This window comes from Malurus melanocephalus, unplaced genomic scaffold (genome assembly GCF_030028575.1).
Source record: "Malurus melanocephalus ecotype Western Australia unplaced genomic scaffold, MMel_1.1 scaffold_100, whole genome shotgun sequence".
NCBI classification, from domain to species: domain Eukaryota; kingdom Metazoa; phylum Chordata; class Aves; order Passeriformes; family Maluridae; genus Malurus; species Malurus melanocephalus.
In genome coordinates this window covers 1334523-1355993 of record NW_026623332.1, presented here as the reverse complement: position 1 = coordinate 1355993, position 21471 = coordinate 1334523, and the positions used below count along the sequence as shown (strand labels likewise).

At 38.1% G+C, this 21471-nt stretch overlaps 1 protein-coding gene across 1 annotated transcript in view; it reads right to left on the bottom strand.

Moving 5' to 3' along the window:
- The window catches only part of CEP85L (centrosomal protein 85 like), a 103666-nt gene that overhangs the window by 17153 nt on the left and 65042 nt on the right, over nucleotides 1-21471 (bottom strand). Inside the window, exon 4 of the mRNA XM_057368981.1 lies at nucleotides 8553-8674. Coding sequence (XP_057224964.1) covers nucleotides 8553-8674 — 122 coding nt within the window. The remainder of the gene's footprint in view (nucleotides 1-8552; nucleotides 8675-21471) is intronic.

The following is a 21471-nucleotide window of genomic DNA, read 5'->3' as shown; positions in this document are numbered from 1 at the left end:
AAGAGGAGATAAACAGCAAATACAGGTTAACTTCGAGGGAAAAGACCTTCCTTTGCACACACTGGAAAAGAAAATCCTGGAAAGTACAGAAAAACATCAAAATCTGTTGCTTCTTTTAGAATTTGGAAGTGTTGTGTTTAGAAAGAGCATCTTGGAAACATCAGCATACAAAATATGCATTRTACTATCTTTTCAACTAACAAAAAATATGTGTTAGTTAAAAAGATGCCAAATGCAAATTTTAATAGGATGTTAAAGTCCAGTTAAAGGKACTATTTCAGCTACTCACATTCTTCTAGCTATTCGTCAGCCAACTGTACCCCAATTATTTGGTTTACAAAAGGAATTTCATATTTGAAAAATATTAAAAATAGTAGAAGTCACATATTTCTCATCTAGATGTGTTTAAGAAGACATGATGCATGTCTTCAGAATATCTTTTTTTATGCTTCCCTACTTTTGTATCTGTAAAGAAGAGCAACAAATGGAAAACCAGTATACATAAGCTGCCATTTGGTAGTACCTTAGAACAATTCATTCAGCCTGACTCATAAGAAGAGAGTGAMTGAATGTATTTATGTGACTCCATAGCAAGTCTTAAAATATTTTGTATCAGCACAGCTGATTTGGAGGCTTTCCTGCTCCCTYTACTATCTAGATGGAACAAGCTTGTACAAACACAAAAGGAGTGTGCAACACTGAAATGCAATTCTGGTTGTCATCTGTAAGATGGCAGTACAAACAAAAAGCTTTCAACATATTTTGGAAGATTAGGTAAAAGAATATGTTCTTAACTTGTAACAGACCTCATACAAGCCAAAGAGTTTGTGTAACCATATGAGAAAATATAAAGCCTTGATGACTTCTGCACACGCCTGGTCGTCACAGAGAGCAAAATTATTCAGTATGAGTTATCCAAACCTAYGAACTGAAGMAAATTTTCCTTTTTTATCACCTTAYTRCTTACTAGACAGATTTATCAAAATTCCTTTGGCCCATGTGTTTCAAAATTATTTATTCCCTTGTCACATACCTCTTGAAAGTGCTATATGATTTTCTGTTTAGGGCTGACTTTTACTTAGCAGTGCCTTCATTCACAGGCAGGATTTTATGAGCCTGAATTTAACACTACAGCCARGAGCAAATGTTTTAAAATAATTTTGAACTATCAGTGTAATTTGAACTACATTACCGTATTTCCTTTCGTAATCCTTTCCCTATCCTACCAAACCCCTGTTGGAAGAAAGAAGAGACACATTAATCCAAGATGAGACAGAACACAGAGTTTAACTAGCTTGCTTCTTTTTCTTGCAAAGCATGAAACTCTCCATCATTATAAAACCTTGCCAAAAAACACACTGCAGAAATGTTTAAGGCTGTGTAGATCCCATAAGATCTTTACATAGCTGCCTCTCTGAAGGTACCTAGGTACCATGGAAACTACTTTCCTTCACAAATTCCCAATTTTTTCCTCATAAATGAATATTACAATTCCATGTTGATGGCAAAGGAAGAGTTACCGGTACATTATGTGTCATGGCACTTTTCACTTCATTCAGCTCCTTTGTCCAAAAGGAAAAATCACAGTTTAACTTAAAGTGTCTATCTTGACACATCCCTTCCCCTTACACCCAGACTAAAGCAGAAAAAAGAAGGCAGTACCCTGATCATCAGCCAACCACAGGGACTCAGAAGAAGTTCATTAAAAAAGAAAATAAACAAAAGTGGTGGCTTTTTTATCCCAATTCCCACATGTTAGCTATTTACATTCTAGCTAGATTATTTACAGAAAACCCTACCGTTTTCACAAAGTAATGACTTTGGCTTAYTTCCAGGTCTTGTAAACACATATTCTGCTCCCTTTTCTTCCATTACCTTGAGCATTCTTTATTTTTGTAAACAAAATTTCAAGGCTTCAGACGTTTCACTACTGCAGATCAATGATATTTTATTAGGAAGGAAAGGTTAAAAATCTGTCATGGCAGATGTCACCATTCTCTCATCTTTTGCAGAATTACCAACCACACCCCTACATGAAATCCTAACACTTAAAGACTAGGCTATTAAGATGCTGATTCTTTGTAACTATTTCCCTGGCATTTAAAGAGAGTAGTATTCCTTATCCATCTTTCTGCTGCCACAGATACTTCCATTCATAATTCCCCCATCCTGTGACTACTTAAAAAGCTGTCTGGAATTCAGAGGAAAACAACTGATGACACTCCACCCTAACTGAATCCATTGAAATGAGCAAGAAGAAAGTTAGAGCCATAAGAATGAAGCATCAACAGGAAGAGGGGGAGGTCTCTATTTTGATTCAATTGCAGTTCTGTCCTTAAGTTCAAACAATCCCCTTTGAAAACTCAAGTAAGCACAGAGGATGTGGGATGGCAGTGAGTGGCACTCAGCTCAGTGTGYACAAGCCTGGACTGTCTTCAGTGAYCCTCATAATAAACTGCTTAATATACAAACTGCTTCTCTTTGATTATTTGTAAAAAATATTTGTATAACTGACATTCACATAATTTTCTCATATTTCCACAGGACAAGTGTGAATACATGTTTATACAGACACTTGTACATCCCTTGACTTTAACATGAAACAGCYTTTAGAAACCCACATCTGCCAGAGAAGCGCTTCTTCCCCTCAACTTCTAAGTTATTTTTCTTAACTTTAATTTTCAAATTGGCATGAATCTAAGTCCCACACCCCAAGTCAAGGTACAGATCCAGTATCTTCAAACAATTCAGGGACTTTAGAACAGAGCTTCCTCCACCACAGAACACTAGCAACTTCATAAGAAACCAAATGACAATTGATGCTTACCTTCAAAAGTCATGACTTAACGAGAATTTGCTGCTTTAAGTGAAAATGCCTGAGCAGAATTCTTCAGAATCAGGACGCAAAGAAAAATACAACATGGATCCCTCTGTATTACAGATATAACTTATTCCACACTGCAGCTGGAGGTACGCTGCTTTGTTTTGCCAGTTAAGAAGCTGGATGCAAACTTTTATATCCCTTTGTTTTAGAGGCCCGATCTCTTGGGACCACAAGTCCAAACGTGCAGAGTACTGATAGGAAAGGAGATTCTTAGTACACAAAGTCCTAAAAACAATGTGAATACATTTTCCGGAATTTGGAAGATAATGCCAAAGAACTCCAACATCAGCAAAGCTCACGAGGAAATGAGATCTCAAATTTCCTATGCAATAAAGTCTGGGGTTTTTTTTTTGTGTAACTGTTCGAAGTGAACCTTTCTACCAGTCACAGCAGACCTTACCTTGAAGGGAAGATAGGAACAGTACCTTTGGGAGTCAAGACATTATCTCTGATCTGGATTGGTTTTTCATGGTATTTTAGAATGACTTTTCTGAATTGCATCAAATTTGATGTGTACTGAAGCAAGGCAGGCAAGAGCACAGACAGCAGTTCTACTTTCTCAAAAGCCTTGGACAACTTAATCAAGGCAGGGCATGAGAGAGATGACTGTGCCCTCCCTCTCATGAAGGGMGGTCTTCAAATTCTGCAGTCTCCTGACAGGACAAACAGAGAGCAATTCTTGCACCTCCGCTGCTGTTCTCAGCTCTGCCTAGAACTAGAACTTCCTAAAAGCATTTAAATCTACAGAATGTAAAATGCTTCGGCACCAGTTCCACAAAGAAGCATCTGGAACKGCAGCAGACCAAAACTCCACAATGTTGTACTGCAAAAAGCAAACACCACACAAGCACAGCCAGTGAGAGATGAGTGCTCAGCCAGAGGGAGGTTTCAGTGGCCAGTCTGGATGCTTCAGGGAAGATGTGCTCATCAGCTGGAGAAATCTCAAAGAATAACGAAAGCTACTTGATGCCTAGGGAACATTACCTAAGAGTAAAGACTAAGTCATATTAGGGAAATTTTTCCAACATTTGAGTTAATCACCACACTGCCCAACCCAGAAAGGCTGTAGAACATCTGGTATTGCAGATACCAATAGCGTAAGCATCCAGTGACAGGACTACAGCTTGTCCTCCCTCGGGCCTGGCAGTCACGTTAAATATGTCCTTTTTMGCCCTACATCCTCTCATTATTGCCAAGATATAGGTTATTAGATGAAAACTAATTTCATCAATGTTACTAGCATTCCCATGTGAAAAAGAAAACTTTTAAAACAGCTAAAATAATTCCTTGGTAACAAAATCTTCCTGAAAGTTTACCAGCTCAAGATTTACAGAAGCCTCATCCAAAAGTGACCTGGGTGATTGATTGGTGGTATCAGAAAAGATGAAGGCATCTTTTTCAAGCTTTTATTGGAAGCAACGTGTATTTTACACAACAAAGCACTGAGGAGGTWCCTCACACCCCACTCTCAGCACAGGACTCACTGTTACACACATATGCACTCACCACCTGGGCTTCACGTTCCTCAAAAATGGCATCAAATTATCACTCAAGTGCATATGCTAATGCTGCAGGTTTTAACAAGTCAATCGTAATTAAAAGAATTACAGCTTTATATTGGCATTAAAATTAGCACTATCAGAGCACATACTATTTAATGTCATCTACTGAAGTCAGGACTTCAGTACACACATTTGACACAAGGCAAAGAAAATGTAATTCTCTTGTCTCAGTGACAACAACTAATCCTAATTCAGATTTGGATTAAAAAATTCATGATTTAGCAACTGTTTTAAGAACAAAAATGTTGTTATGCTCTGAGTAATAACAGCTATTCACTAAAATTGTACTTCCAAATCTATGTTTCCTTAAAAAGCTGTTCAAATGCTCTTATGCTGTGTACAAGAGAACACTGCATGCACAGTGTTATTCTCAGCAGCTCGTGTCATGTGTCCAGATACCTGGCATTCACTCACGTACCTTCCACATGCAGCCCCTGCCACACAAACCTGCCAGGAGCACACTAGAGATATCTACAGTGGCAAGGCCAGTCTCAAGAGACATTCAGAATTGCACCAAACAGCATCATTTCAGTGGTGTTAATGCACTGAACAAARGAGCAACGTGAAGAAATAAAATGTGACGCTGTAATTTTCTAAACCAATACAAACCTGTTGGCTCCCTCTGGTGCTAAATATAATGTAGTGTTACATACTAAGCTGCCAGAGAAGGAAAGCAATGATATAATCCAATTATTTTGTACAGTAGGTGACAGAYATTATAGTAATAAGTGTTAGAGCAGCAGATTTCCTCTTACAGATTAAATCCYTAAATCCTCATTCATGGCCTGTACCAACAGTTCTTATGTGGAGAAAACATGACACGCCTTTAAGAAGTGCCACTGTGTTCTACTGAGCACACACAGAGCAGGCTCACTTCCTTATGTCACGTTTTCATTTTCTAAAGCACAGTCTCCCCTTCATTTTCTTTTTAAGAGCAAACATAAAAAACATTTCAGGTTTTTACTGCTTAAGTTAGTAGTGACTCCTAGCGTAGTTTCAAAAACCAAACCAAAACTAYMTTTAAACCCAYTCATCTATGTTGTGTATTACTCAAAYAAAAGCTGAACAGGCTACACAAATTAAATCAATTTATCACTAAATCTGCTCTTCAACACAGTGTACAGATCAAAAACGAAGCTACTTGTTCCATTCACAGGCTCAAGGGGCTGTTTGGGATTTTAAAAGCTTTAAAACTAGCTTGAATTTCTAGTGACAAACCAAAGTATCCAAAAATTATGATTTACGCAGTTAAGCATTATTCCTTGAATTGTTTTTGTAACTATTAGAAACTTCCTTGCAACTATTCCTATCTGTTACTTTTCCAGTGTAAGACAAGGAAATTTAATCATCTAATCTGGAAGGCCGAAATTTTTTCCCTTTGTGTGTAAGGAAAGGAAGCAGGCAGYGTGTTTCACTTTCCTTCTGCTCTTCCTTTTTTCACAAGATAAAGGTAGAACAGCTTAGAGATACCACCCTGTACAGAGCAGCCATCTTCTACTGATCAACAGTAGTGGTTTAAGCACCACCATGCAGAACAAGGTGTGTGATGTTAATCTCCTCCACTTCCTTTATAAGTGGGACACCAGTGCAATTCCCAACAAAACAGTGTTTAACTTAAAAAACAGAAAAAGTTAGTGACCCTGTGGGTGAAAGGGAGGCTGGTGACAAGGGCAAGAGGAGRGTGCTCCTGGTGTTGGCCTTTTCATCCAGCTGTTCCCTGTCCAGCAAACAGCTGGCTCTGGAGCACTGTGCCAGCTGCTGTCCCACTCCTCTGGCTACCAGGCAGAAGGAGGTGAACCCATCTCTCCCGAGTTTCTGTCCCCTCAACTACCAGTTTGTAAATTCAGCATAAGACATGACTTAAGGAGACTAAACCTTTTAAAACTGCCTGAAAACCACAGGTACAAAGGGCCCTCTCAGCAAACATCTACTACCTAACCACAGCCAACAAACTAATTCCTCCTCCATTTCCTCAAAGCATARAGTGTGTAATTTAACTACCACCATGTTGAATTAACTACACTTTAGCAAACTTTGTGTTTTTATTTTAGATCTCTATTCCCAAATAAATTCAAACTCTGAAAAGAAGTTTAAATTAAATTCAGGAAGACCAAGAGCTGGAAGACTTAGGTTTACTCCCAAAAGTCATTCTGAAGCTCATTGCAAGAAGGCCTTGTGCTCCCACGTGTTAAATACAGGTAATATCACATTTCCACCTAGTGCCTCTTTGTGTCTTAAAGAAAGACAGTATTAACACTTAAGTCTTACAAACACCTCATCTAAGAAGAAAGGTAAAACTAATGCTTTGTAATGGAGTTCTAGTTCAAGGTTTTTGCACAGCAGATACATATAATTGTCTTCATAAGTGAAACTAAAAATGTTTTTGTTTGTCAGAAAGTACTACCTCTTCTTAAAAAAAAGTTACACAATCTGTTGTAAAACTTTGTAAATACGCAACACTGATTTGTACTRACCTTAAAAATACAAACCATCTATTTAAAATGTCTTTATTTCATTTTATAGTAACTTTTCAGGCAAATACTTTGCCCGAATGGAAATTCAATATTCAAAAAAGAGCCTGTTCTGTGATGTATTGTAACACTGCACTATTACAAATTATAACACGATTAACTGTAACACCAAGTGTCTACTTAAATATGTAACATCACTAAGTGGTCTCWGTTCCACTTCAACAGCTTCCAGAATGTATTTTGTCTTTTCAGCTGAATGAAAAGGAATTATCTAAACTGACTTGTAGTGARAGTGAATACAATTCTTTCAGGATTTAAGTCACACAACAGAAAGTAGTTGTACAAAAAAGGAACCAGCACACCATCACTGGATATCAAGAAATGGCTTTTCTTTCCTCCACATGGACAATATCAAGTAACGGTTCAGAAACTTCTCCCTTGACTGTGAACACACTTCCAGCATGAGAAGGGCAACACCAGCTGCAGTTTTAGTTGCCAGTGTACAACAAGCCCTCATGTAGARTGCAGAGGATGGTAAGCCCAGCAGAGGCACTGAAGACCACCCCAGCCATCATGGGTTATGCACTCACAAATGCTGCTGACAGCTTGGGTCCCAGGAGAAGGGCTGCAGGTTTGCTACTACAGCTTTACTACTCACATAGCAAGCCTGAAAAAATCACTGCAATTTAGATGACCTTTACGCAGCTGATCAAAAGGTTCTGACAGAGGAGATGGAACAAACAGCTAAGGATGTTTCCATTTTAACTGCTTACCCCCTTGGGAGATCACCACCTCCGCCTGAGAGCAGGCAGAGTGGGATGGTGAGCCCATGCCTCAGTTCCTAACTGTGCCCCCTCTTTGCTGCAGCAGCAGGTAAACGCACACGAATATCCTACATCAAACTGGGGAACCCAATGCCAACTYCCATCACTGAAATGTCACCAGAGGYACTGGCCAGACTGCTAAGGAACAGAAACACCTTCAACCACCACTCTGTTGCATTAGAGGAATGAACAGATCTTGTACAAGCATAATTTTCCYGGTACCAGAAACTTAACAGCAACGACCTGCTATCAAGGCCCATTCAGACTGACAGCAATTTTAATAAGAAGTTATGTATTTATTGACATAAAGATTCTGGATTTAATATTTTTTTCTCTGAACAAATCCTCAAATGAGGATTTGAATAGGATTTTACTGCTGAATATTACTGTAAAGGCCAATTTCTCAAAGCTTTATCAACTGGCTTCAAATATATTGCATTTCTGTACTTGTCATGGAAAAGAAAATCAGCACAATGCAGCTGACCAATTTTTGTCTTGCAAATCACTTCCAAGACCTTACAAGCAGAACTATGTCCTGTACAAATCTGCAGCCTGGTAAGAAGCTGACAGCAGAACTGGCTGTTGGGCTCACTGTTCCTTTTCCACTCCAGAATAAACCTCCTAAATACATTTCCAACTTTGTGTAAGACTTTAGGCCAGCTGCCAGTCTTCTCTCCTAGTAGGATTAGCTCCTACATATCGGTGCATAGTGACTGGACTGAAACCTAACAACTTTCCTGAGTAAGCAGCTCTCAAAATGTAGCTTTTACTTCATCCAATCTCATGAACACAGCAGGAGWAGGGTACTTACCGATCAATCACAAACTCCTTCTGTCTTAGCAGCCCCTCTTTAATTTTCATTAGAGATTCCCAGTTGCTGGAGTCCTGATAGCTGGTAGCTGGGTAACTTGAACGAGATGTTCCAGGTGAAACCTGCATAAAATAATTKCAGGATTAGCCTCCAAAACAGCAAAGGTAAATAATGTCCTACACATTATGGCATTTACGAGGTGGTTTGCTCTTTCAGAAACCTGAGATTGTTTTTCACTTTAATTCAGATTTGCTCTGTACAAAAGAACCGGATTTATAAACAAGTTTCTTAAAACAAACTTCTGCCCAGTGTCACGGATTTTATCACTTCTCTCCTGAACATAGGAGAGAAAGGTCTGAAAGCAGTTTGGAATAAAAAGCTCATTTACAATTTAACTACAACATCAAGAGGAAGACCACAAAATGTTCATATCCTGCTGCRATCCTTGTAGCACTTCAAACAAGACCTGCTGGCGACTGGTAACAGTTGCTGCTGAACATTCAACTCCCACTTGTAGCACTGGCATACAAAGTAATTTCCCTTGACCTGTGTGCACTTAAAATACAGAATAAGGGAATATAATTCTGGCTGAATTGTAACTGTTTCTGAGCACAAAAGTTTTACAAGTAACAGGTTTCAGGCTTTCTGTTCCTTTTCACAAAAGCCAGGCTCAGTGTCTCGCAACAAACGGAGGGCAACAACTGAACTGAGTATGAAACAACAACATCATGGTTTSGAAGAAAAGTAAAAAACTAACTGGGATATTTAATCAAGAAAGCTTTTATTACAAATATKTGCATCAGAAGTTCACATAAGGGAAGGTTTAAGCTAGAGCTTTTGTGATCAAACGGAGGGATCCCAGCATCAGTTGCTATGAAATATCATTTAATCTTTCACCATTTGTTTGAATCACTGAAAAAAAAATTACTGTTTTTATTAGCTAAGAGGCATCCTGAACTATGCTATGTTTTTGAAAAAGAGCAGAAAGAAAAATAAGTGAAAAAATGGCTATTAAAAAAAACAAACAACCAAAACAGACTTTAGGCTATTTTTTCTTGTATAGCTCTACAATGTTTTAAATTTCATCTGAAATTACAACAAACTGTATCAAGACAAAGACATCATCACAATTARAGTAAGTTAAACTATTGCAAAAACAAACAATTGCCACTCCATGCTTCTGGTCAAAGTTTTACTGTGAATTATAACACTGAATGGAAAGAATGAATTGCTTAAACCCCAATACCATGAAATACTAAACTCAGAARCCAACACCTCACCCAATTACCAACTTTTCTGTAACTTTAAAAAATATTTTTTCCCATTCAGTCTAGTTCAGTTCAATTCCTAGCTTGCCCACTGATGTATTTCTGCTCATTTATTCTCTTTTAATTTATAACTTTAAACCACATGACAAGATGACAAGACTTACCATTTCTAAAAATCTTTCAAGACTCTTATATCCTCACCTCAACCCCCCATCCCCCTAGGTCCCATTTATCTGATGGCAACAATAGAAAGATCAGTTATGAATGATTAAAAAAACCCAAACAAACAAAAACAAAACCTAGAAAATATCAACAGTTCTACACATTAAATACTGCATGCCAATTTAAAAAAAAAATCTAAACTGCCAATATAATCTTGTCTTCTGGTTTGTGATGTAATAAAACTCAGAAAAAATACCTAGTCATRATTCTTCCTGTAAGTAATACACATGTAGAGCCTTAATGGCTTAAGGAATCTAAAGTTTATTTTGCCTGGGTTGCTCCATCCAGACCACGTCACTTCAAAGTCATCTTTAATGCTTCCAGAATACCTTGGGATTGTCACATATGGCTCTGTATTAGTTATACATATGAGTGGCTGAACAAAGACACATCAGCACAAATCTATTCCAGTGTAAGTCTCTGTCAGTGACCCATGTCATGTCATGCAGTACAAAGTGACAACATCAGGAACTATCATTGGACTTCATGTTACAATATTTTTTTCCCTTGCTCTTCCCAGCACAATGCTGATGAATGCTTTCCAACATCCACCTCTATACCACGACATTACAGTCAAAGAGTTCTTACTGCAGCTGGGATTACATCTGTACTTTTCAGAGCCAAAATTTTCATCTCTACTCAAAAGAAAACTCACAAGAATTGACATGATGAACAGGAAATATTTGGCTTTATAAAGCCAATTAAATAAATCAATTTATTGAGYAAAATGAATTTTGTCTTTAAGAGTGAACTATAAAAATGAAGAGATTAAAGACAACTGTTTAAATAKGAAMCTATCTTAAGKAAAGACATACTGGAAGTCACTGGTKGYTTCTCTAGGAGAATTCTTCAATSCAAGCCCCCCTTACTTTGATCGAGCACCTCGGCAAACTTAAATAATTTGCACTAAAGTTGGAAAAAACTCTTCAAATTTGGTACAGTATGTAACTATACCAGTCAATTAAATATTGCGGCTACTGAAAAGCACTGCAATGAGTTTCGCAAAATTAAGAACAGAGTAATATTTTGTGAATTAGATGCTAACAATAGAGTGTTWGTTTGGGGTTTTTATTAAATCTAAAATGTAAGGCCTTCACAGATGACTCACTAAGAGKCTTTAACTTTGGAATATACTCAATCCTATGTGGTATATAAATGCTGGATATACATATGTAATAAAAAAATAAAATTATTGAAACTATTTATATTATAACTGTGATTCAATTTTTCACTCTGAACAAGCAAAAAGAGCAACAGGAACGTTTTATTCCAATATCATCTTTCATCCAATTAAAAAAAAGAAAAATAATATACTAAAAATACTTCTTAGCACTTCCCAAAATAACAAGACACTTCACTCATTTATGAGCACATGGTGTTGAATAYTACAAACAGCTTTTTAGCTGCTTTGAATTGTGTTGTAACACACAGGCAGTCCGCTTACGTTTGAGTATCTTGTCTCCTAAGGATATCAACCAAATAGTGAGACCAGATACACTTCCAGGAGTCATATTTAGAAAGCCATCCACAACTCCAAGCTCTTAACTTGAATCTTCCACAACTACAAAACAAAATACCATCTGGAAAGACACAGCATTCTTTTCTATCTGTCCTACAAAATACAACTATTTTTGTCACCTGGCACCTCTTCTGAGAGTATCAGCCTTGCCCTGAGAACATCTGCTCAGTTAGAACAGTGTCCTTTGCACAGTGACATCTAAAGGTCCTCACTAGCTTCTTTGTGACAAGGGCTTGGCAAGCCTTCAAGTCACTGCTGAGGCAAAGTTAGCTGGGGGAAAAAAAATCTTTGCTGTACTAACGCATATGCAAATACTTACTGCTGGAACAGACATTGCTGACTGATAGTTTCATGTTTATTATCAGTRGGAAAATAATTTTTCTGTGGACAGAGTGTAACAACATTTGCATAAATTAGGTGAAATATAGCTGCGTTTTCAATTGTGCTAATTAAAATTATCTTCTTCAAACATGCCCATAGTTTCTGCCTGAAGTAGATCAGTGTCTCAGCACACAGAGTAGTCCAGCAATGTGTGTGTAATATGCTGTATCATGTCAAATTATGCCATTTAATACATCACGAAGTAAAGGTGAATTCAAATAATGTCAATATAATAGTTAATCAAAAAAAAAAAAAAAAAAAAAAAAAAAAAAAAAAAAAAAAAAAAAACCAAAAAAAAAAAAACCAAAAACCCAATGGGTTTGAAAGAGGTTTTTCATGAAAGTTACACCCGAAATAATTTTGTGCTGTTTATACTACATTTGTAAAGTTTTCACAGTCCATTACTAACAACTATCAGAGCACCAAGAATTATGCTAAGTGAGTGATCCCTTTTGGACAATTGCTTGCACTGCCCTACTCTGCCATAAACTCCTGTCTACAGGGATTATTCTTCTCTTGCTACATTTTACAGGCATTACTCAACAGAAAGACAATTCCTCGCATCCACAACTAATCCAAGGCAAAGAATCAACACAACCAATGTTAGCAGGAGCTAAGGATTCCTTTTTTGACTGACAGTTGAGGAAACAAACATGGGTGACCCCTCCAGCTGTGCCTCAGGGACATCACTTGATRGATGATGTGGAAGAAAGAAGAGGTGGATGTGGCAGCAGCAAGCCCAAATGCACTATTGCAGATGCCTCTTGCATTTGGGTCACCTGTGATAGGAAAAGGATTAGATCTSCACAGGCAGAGCAGCAGTCACTGATAAGCTCTGCAACTGCTTCCCACCCTAGGTAAGGAAAAAGGATTTACCCATCCCTTCCTCCCCACCCAGATTTCTTTCTACCATGAGGCTGAGTGTTTCAGGTCAGAATAGCTGCCATAACTCAGGTTATCTTGAAAGATCGCTCATCCTTTTTCAGGTGAAACAAGAAGGATGGTGGTTYTCATTCAGAAAAAGCAATAGAAGGCTGCAACCATGGAATAAGGCCCTAATTTTAAGGAATCATTTATACAGAAAGGCTGTGACTTGTGGAAATGCACTAGAAAAAAAGCTGAATTCTTCACAATGTAACAGATTCCAAGCTGGGTAAAAATAAGACTACAGACAAGAATTCCTAATTTGTGGAATCTACATGTCACCACCACCTAGCTACTGTTCTACTCTGCTCCAATTCTGCCTTTKAGGGAAGACAGTGTTTCTGCTCAGCAGGATATAATCACTACAATTCTTGGCAGCAACACTTAGGCTGTATCACATTTTGCTATGCTTCCACAAATTTCCAGCAGTCACARGGGAAAGAACATCTAATCATGCCCTTGCACTTTTATTCCAGTCATGGTACATGTGGTGTTCTTTGGGGAATTTTTTTAATGAGGAAAACATCATTAAAATCAAAATTGAAATGCCATCAAATTGTGAGGTACTGGGAATTACAGGTGTGTTGTAGAGAGGTTAGCACTGCCAGTAGCAACCAACAAGGCTTGGAAAATAATCCCAAACACATACTTCATATAGATATTCAACCTGCAAAGTAATTAATGTAAGAGGGACCACAACAGGTACAGCAAACTTGACAGGATCTCACAATTTACCGTACTTGAAAATCAGCTTAATACAAGACAAGATTGCCTATATATGGTACGTCAGTTTACAGAAAAAGGGGGTGAGGGAAGGCATAAAGCAGTGACTTTAAACACCTCTGGCATAAACCCAATTGCAAGTATGTCTGGTAGTGCAATGACYGGAACCAGAAAGTCATTGAAACAGTAACACACGTCCAAAGAAGAGAAACTTTTGTGAATAAAAAAGCTTAGAAAGAGCAATTTATGATAAAGAGCTAAATATCACAAAGGCTGAAGAGACAGGAAATCCGACAGCAAATACCTTGTTTTCTAGACTGAGAGCTCATGCAAACTAAGGTTGATGAAAGGAAAATTGAGATATGGCAATCTGGGATAAGAGTATCAGAAGAAAACAAACAAAAATCAGCAAACAGCAACACAAAAGCCATCRAATCAACTAAAGAGATGGAGAGGCAGCAAAAGCATATCATAAACAACTGAGAGAAGATCCAAATTTTAAGATATAAAGATTTTAAAATCTGCCCTGGATAAAGTTTAGAAATTAAAAGGCAAGCCAGCCCTTACTTGACACATCAGGACTTCCTTTCAGGATTAGAGCTAAAATATGTGTACACGTGACTGAGAACATACTGACTCCACTATGCCAAGAAAAGAATAATCACAGTKAGGCGCCAACCTTGTAGATAAAAATTCAAGAATCAAAATTCATTTGAAAAGGGATCACCTCAAAGACATATAGCCAGAGCTGAACTGCATGGATACCACATATGCAGTATGACTTTTTAAAGCTTTTCCAATAAAAAATTAAAATGTTAATGCTTTTTACAGACACCATCACTATCATCATAAACTTTTAGAAAGTGGAAAGCTTTCAGAAAGGAGAAGAATAAACAGTAATAGCATTCATCTGCCTCCTAAAAGCASAACTCCCTCTAACTGTCACACTTTTAYAAGCACATTTGTTAAAGCTTCCTTCACTAATGAAATCCCCATTGCACACAGGGCAACACACTTAATTACAGACCTCACAGATTTTACTCTCATAAGCCTGGGAGGAATCTGACAGTATTACAAGTCACTGTTATTTGTGCATTTACTTCTTCCCCAACATTGTTTATACTGCAGCTGAGGCTTGTGAACTTTATCAAGGTCAGGTTTGATAATCACAACAAGGGAGGAAGACATGGTCCCTTAGCACAACAGCTTACAAATGAATTAAGAGCAAAGCATAGCAAGTACAYGGTTGCTGGGATACTACAAGAGATGGGAGAAAACAAAGGCTAAGGTCAGGTAGCTATTCACCATGGAAGGAAAAAAATTAAATAAATAAAAAMCAAGCAGAAATTGTTTTACTGATGGCACAGTTACAGGGCTTTGATAGCTACTGCATGGTCACTTAAATGTAGCATAAACATACACTGCTATCAAAGGGAGGGGGCCTGTTCTCCTGCCTCTTCTCACCACTTCAAACATTCATACCTTTCAGCTCCCTCCTGACAGCCCCAGTCCKACACTCTTCCCTCCATCCCACTCACATGAAGGTTATTTGTATCTAGGTCAGACTCTTATCAGATTCATTGTACAAGGCCATGTGAGATCTAGCACTGGCACACACTCTGAAGTGGGAAAGCAATGTACAAGACAACRCATTTTGCAGTGGCACAGCTTTGTGCTGGATTAGTATGAACATGTCCACAAGCTGAATTATCTCAACTCCAGGCACTGCCAAACCTTCTCAAAGTATAAGTACATAGACTGAATGTTTTCTAAGCTTCTGAAAAAAACCTTTTTACGCAGTTGCTATGATATTGTCAAGTTACTGGCCAAGACCTGGTGTTTAGACTAGCAATCAGTTCAAGAAAAGGAACTTGCACATGAAGATGGCATAACAGAATAAAACCAAAGGYCTCCTGCACTTTATTATCTTTCAAAATAGTCCTGCCTGTGCTGGCTGTATGAATTATGAGAGCATGCACAGGACCAGCAGCACAATCCTAGCATATAGTCAGAGACTCTCTCTGTTTTCAGAATCTGCATTCAGCAGGGGATCCTGACTAAACCAGAAATATAGCAGGGTATTAGTAAGGGAAGGGAACTGGAATTCTGGTCAGCGCTTAACTGGGGAGGTTTTGTTCCTTCTACCATCCCTCAAGGTATTATGCAAAAACCTCCAACGAAAAAGAAGTCAATAGATTAACCCTGAAAAGACTTTTCAAGATCCCTAGGGACGCATCTTGTTACTGCAGCGACAAAGGCAGTCTCCCTAGAAGAGGCTGCAGTCACCCAGCAGCCCTTCCTGACTTTCCTGACTCCCTCATCTCTGCCCCCTGAGCTCCTACGTTCCTGAAGGGTGAAAGCGGCACTCCCAGAGCTGCACACGGGATGATGATACACCCTCCTCTGCTTATCTCCCCCTGAATARCCACACTTTGCTTGCTTTTATGTGTTCTTATAACATTCCTTCATATTCCACACAACACCAATATTATTTCTGTCATAAATCCTTTCCATTTATATTCTGGCAAATGTTATGAACACAAAACACTTCTAGGTGCCACTTAATATGACGTTAAAAGCAACAGTGCCTGGAATTTTCCACTGATAACAACTGGGTCTTTCCTAAGTATAGAAGCACTTGTTTTATTAAGTGTTCATTTTATCTTCCCACTGCATTTAAATTCAGATGTTCCTTACTATAAAAAAATTTAAACATCTGCAGATGAAAGGGAGCTGCCACAATAACTTTTTTTAAAAAAGGCTTTCAGCTGAAGTTTCACTGTTAGAATCATTATTTCTTTTTGTTTCTTATTCTGTCCTGGAAAGCAGCATGACCAAAAAGTAACTATAGCTATTCAAAAAGACCATTGTTTTAAGTGCTGCATAAATACACGTTACACACTACAAAAAATGATGAACTGTCCAAGTAAGACAGAAGTAGATTRGAAAAATGGATTAGGAATAGTTGGCACAAATCAATCATGAACAGAAAAACCTGTAMATTATCTCAGACATCCTCAACCAASTTTCAATCATTTATGAAAACTTTTAAGTGAAATGTACATTGATAATACCTATAAATATCAGCTTACTGAGTGTCAGTCCTGATTGCTCATTCATTACTTACTACACMCCTGCTCATGACTAAAGTGGATGCAAAAAGCAACCTAGAAAGCAATCAAAAAAACATCTCTTTTTTTGCCAGCCTGCACAAACTTTGCAAAGACCGGCAGAGCTGGCCATTGATCTTGCACAGAAACTAACAGGAGTCCTCCTGTAACAAGAAGGTAACAAAAAAGGGAGTGCAACTTGGGTGGATATTAGAGAAGAAAACCAACAACCCGTACTTGTGGAGTACTTGGAAAACACAGAAAAACCTAATATGCAYAGAGCACTGAATACTCTGAATGAAACATGAAAACACAAAGAAAGAGAAGGAGGCCACTATAAATTTAATGTGAACCTGGAGCATACATTTGGGGAAAAGTGATGTTTTGCAATTTCTTTGCCAAGGGTCTCGATTTTTCTAATGGAAGACATCTATATTGTGCGAAAGGTGTTGGCCCCTAAACCAGAAAACTGAGCCTCTCCTTTCCTGCATTCCATTTGCTTAGCTTTTCATGACTTTACAAGAAACATGAGCTATGTATGTAATACTCAGCACAATTAACTGAAGTTTAAAAGAAACAATAAAAAAAATCCCACAAAAATAAAGCAGGAACATTAAAAATATTTATATTAGAGCAAATCCAAGCATTCCCACAAACTCAAGAAAGCACACTTAATTTAAAAACAATAATCCAGAATTGGTCTCTATGAGCACTTGTAGAAAGAATGGAGTGAAATTACTGGAACATGTGCACTTCAAGTTCTGCAGATGTAACTTCTGTGCATGTTATATACGATGGGAAAGGAATGATTAGGTAACACACTTTTCCTCTCCCTTGTAGGCTGATAAACCAAATTAGCTGGCAGTAWCAAAAACATCCCCTCACACACACCTTTGTTCTTCTCCATCTCTTATTACCTTGAACACAGATTTAAAAATGACAAGGAAAAAAAGACAAGGATAGCCTACAGTGGGAAGTGGGGGATTGAGTAAAGCCAATTCACCAAGAATTGGAAGACCAAACTGAGTTCTCTACTAAAACAGTCTCATGCAGAGTTAATAAGGTCTGYGGACATCAGAGCTCTGCACAACATGAATAGAGTATTCATTTGCCTTTCTTGGTGACTACCTCAGTTCCACAGATGGGAAAATTRGAGGCATAATCATGTTTTCTGTCCCAACTGCAGGAATTCTTCTCGGAGAGAACTAGTTGTTTCAGCCAGCAAACCAAGCAAAACAGCACAAGGACCTACTATGAAGATGAAATTGCTTCAAACAGGGATTCTGCCACCATCTCAGTACATCACATACATTCTATATCATTTCATAAACATTTCAGGCACTTGCCCCAGAATTTTGAAAAATAAAAAAGGTGGGGTTTTTTTTGTTTTGTTTTGTTTTTTTAAATGCACAAGGAGACACCATGCACTTGCATGACTCTCTGAATTTCAGACACATTTACAGAGGCTCTGCACCTCTGGCAAATCAGGCCCTGGAATCTCAAAAGTCAGACATTTGAAAATTCCAGCCTGAAACTTCTGCATCACCGACAAACAAAAAAAATGCTTTCAATTTAACACCAGACTGTGTGTGAAACCAGGAACCACACAGCCACRGAAGGCAGTCACATAACTTGTGTGTGGAGTAAGTGATGGATATTTGAACTGTTTGGCTTCAATCCAGATTGAACCTTTTCCACTTGAGTTTATGAGGGGTACTTGAAACACACTTGTCTCTAGCAAAAGCAGCAGTATGATGTAAGGGTGCATCCGCACATCCGTGTCAGTGTGTGAAGGTGTTTTCCTTCCTTGGACGATAAACTCAGGGGGAGCCCTAGCACCTTCTTTATATAGGCAGAAAGGGTAGAAGTTCACACTAAAAAAATAAATATCACTTTCATCACCAACTGGTACTCGTCACTTGTAGGTCTCCAGGTTTCTTAAAAAGAAACTAGACAGTATGCTCATTCTACAGCAAGAAACTGARACAAGAACAATTTGTCCATGTCTCTTCAAAGAGCACCAAAACTCAGCACATTCTCTAGTGTGGAAACCATTTTGCAAGCAAAATGCTAGTTTTAAGAGGCACAAATGAGACTTTCTCTGCCTGAAGAAAAAGAARTATGTGGTGATTGAAGGAGGCTCATTTAGAAGGTAGGAAATTCCATGTTTGGGAATGAACTACCCTTATTTTCATTTTTTAATCACAGAGACATCAATAATAATGTTATACCAAGTACTCACAAAACCAATTGATACAGACGACTGTATTTCAAAATCACAGAACCAATTCATTTTCAATAAAGACCACAAAAAGAGGAAAGCAAATAGTTTCTTCCATAAGAACCAAGTCACAAAAGCAGGAGAAAAGCTCTCCTTCACATCTCCTCAGTGGTCAGGCAGCTGCAGCCAAAACCTTCTGAGAATACACTTTAAAAAGCTTCCATGCTCCAGTGACTGACAACATAACTTCCATGAGGAAGCAGGTGTCTGACACAAAATACATAGTCAGAAAATATCTGCAAGACCAGAAAATTTGTTCTTGCTACTAAGAGCTGGTCTGAACCATGGGGTAGAGCTGTGTTTTCATTTGGCACATTCTGCAACAGATTAAAGAAAAATATGAAGTTTTGTACCTCAAATTCTCAGGTAATGAAATTCAGGATCTTCATTTTCTGGGGTGCTGTTTTGCTGAATGCTTTTTTTTTTTTTTTTTTTTTTTTTTAAAAAAAAAAAAAAGTAATTGTGAATCAGCATTCCACTTTCAAAGGGGGAAAAGACATTCTGCTACTTAAATAAACTTCAGTGATTTCCGATGAAGTAAAAAATCCCCTTAGTGCTTTAGCTGTAGATTGCATGAAACAAAGATACAAAGCAATAGATAGCTGACACTCACCATGGGAATTGTGCTAGCCTTATTTATAGTCACTCTATAGAGGGAAGGGAAAAAAACCCCAAACTGCAGAGCAATGGACAGTAGAAGTGAAGACACACCAAGACACCCTTCTGTAACGCCAAGCAAGAGAAGGAAAGGTGTTTCTAGTTCCCACTCCTCAAAGTAGGACGAACTGAAAACTAGCCCCAAAACTCTTTAAAAGGCTGATTTATGCCATCTCCTTGTTGATCTGMATGAAAATCCCAGGGAAGCAAGATGCTGAGGCCACTAGTCTACCGGCTGCCTCTCCACACTACCTGAGGGTGATCGCTGCAATATTTTGCACACGAAAATCCTTTTAGCACCAAAATCATGCCAAAGCATTCATCATTTGGGCAATATTTATGCATTTCTGCCAGGACAACTTTTAGCTGAAGAAAGGTATCAGCAAATGCTAAAGCCCAATCATTTCTCCTCCATTCTGCAGTTACCCTTTCAAAACTGGAGATAATCCAGCACCRCCACTTGGCAACTGAAACATGGTCTTCCAACTTTATCTCTCCTTCATGTGCCTTTGTCCCGCTGTTCATCTATCACTCACAACATGTCAAATAACACAACTAATCTCTGTGCTTCCTAGAACAGTTTATCTGAAAGACACTCAACACAGTTTCTTAGGTATAAGGATCTCGGCACACCACCTAAAGCACATTGTTCAGCTTAACCAATTGAGGACACCAGCAAGCACCAAAATACAGTTTTCCCAGGTATTTAATAGAAATGAAGAATTTTCATTGTAATGAAGATCACTGAATTTCCTATCCTGTGCAACGTTGCTATTTTGAAGACACTTGGCATCATGGCAGTTAGCTGCTACTAGTAAATTAWTTGACCTTCATTAACCTAGTAAAAAGGTACACTTCATTGGTGTGAAAGCCACCAGGTGTCTACCAGAACATGGTGTTTTGTGTTGTCAATAATTTGTCGCAAAATAAACCATCTACATGGGTCAACTCTGCATAACTCTATTGTCTCAGTGTGAAATRAGTGCTTCCTAAAGGARTATGGGAAGAGGAAGGACACAGCCAATTTTCAGAGCGAGGGCCAGGCTAAACTTCTTGTTTCCCTTCTCTTCTAACATTGGGTCAAAGCACCAAAGACAATAAACAGGCSTGATATGCTTCTGCACCCTGTGATCTACTTTAATGGTTTAAGGYTCATGCCAGTAACAGCAACTGAAATGAAAACATTCAAGATGACCTTTCCAAAAATGTCTTTGGTCGGTAACAAAGCAGATGACTAGTYCTACCAGAGCCTTCACCATTCCCAAAATGAGAAATATTTCAGACCAAGCTGTATAGCTTTCCATTAATTTTGTACTTTGAAAAATAATTTTGCAATGGTATGCTTTACAAGCTGCAACCTCAAAAATTTAATCTTGTTTGTAAAGAAGAAAAAAATGTGAAGATCAAACTAATTTAACGTCTGTCCAATGACTAGGAAAAGTAAATACTTCTTGTCCCAGAGGAAAATGACATGATGCAAAGACTGAGTTTCAGCAGAGCTGTTTCCTATAACACTAACAAAAACTGTATCTCACTATGCAAGCATCTGCAGCATCAGAAAGGCAAYTTACTGCACACAAATGCAAAAGATATTGAGATTACAGATCTCAGTGAGTGAGATTCATTKAAGTCAGATAATCATTAAAGGAGGCMTTAGGTAAAACATATAAGCAAATGRGTCATAAGTCTATCAACTTCAAGTAAAAAACCTCAAWTGCATTAAAAAGAATATTATCTCTGAATTGATTAGGCCTGGTGTGATWCTGGAATGATACTCACATCAGCACTGAAAACAGTGTTTTTCCTGTACTTTTAAAGGAAGAAAAAACTCACA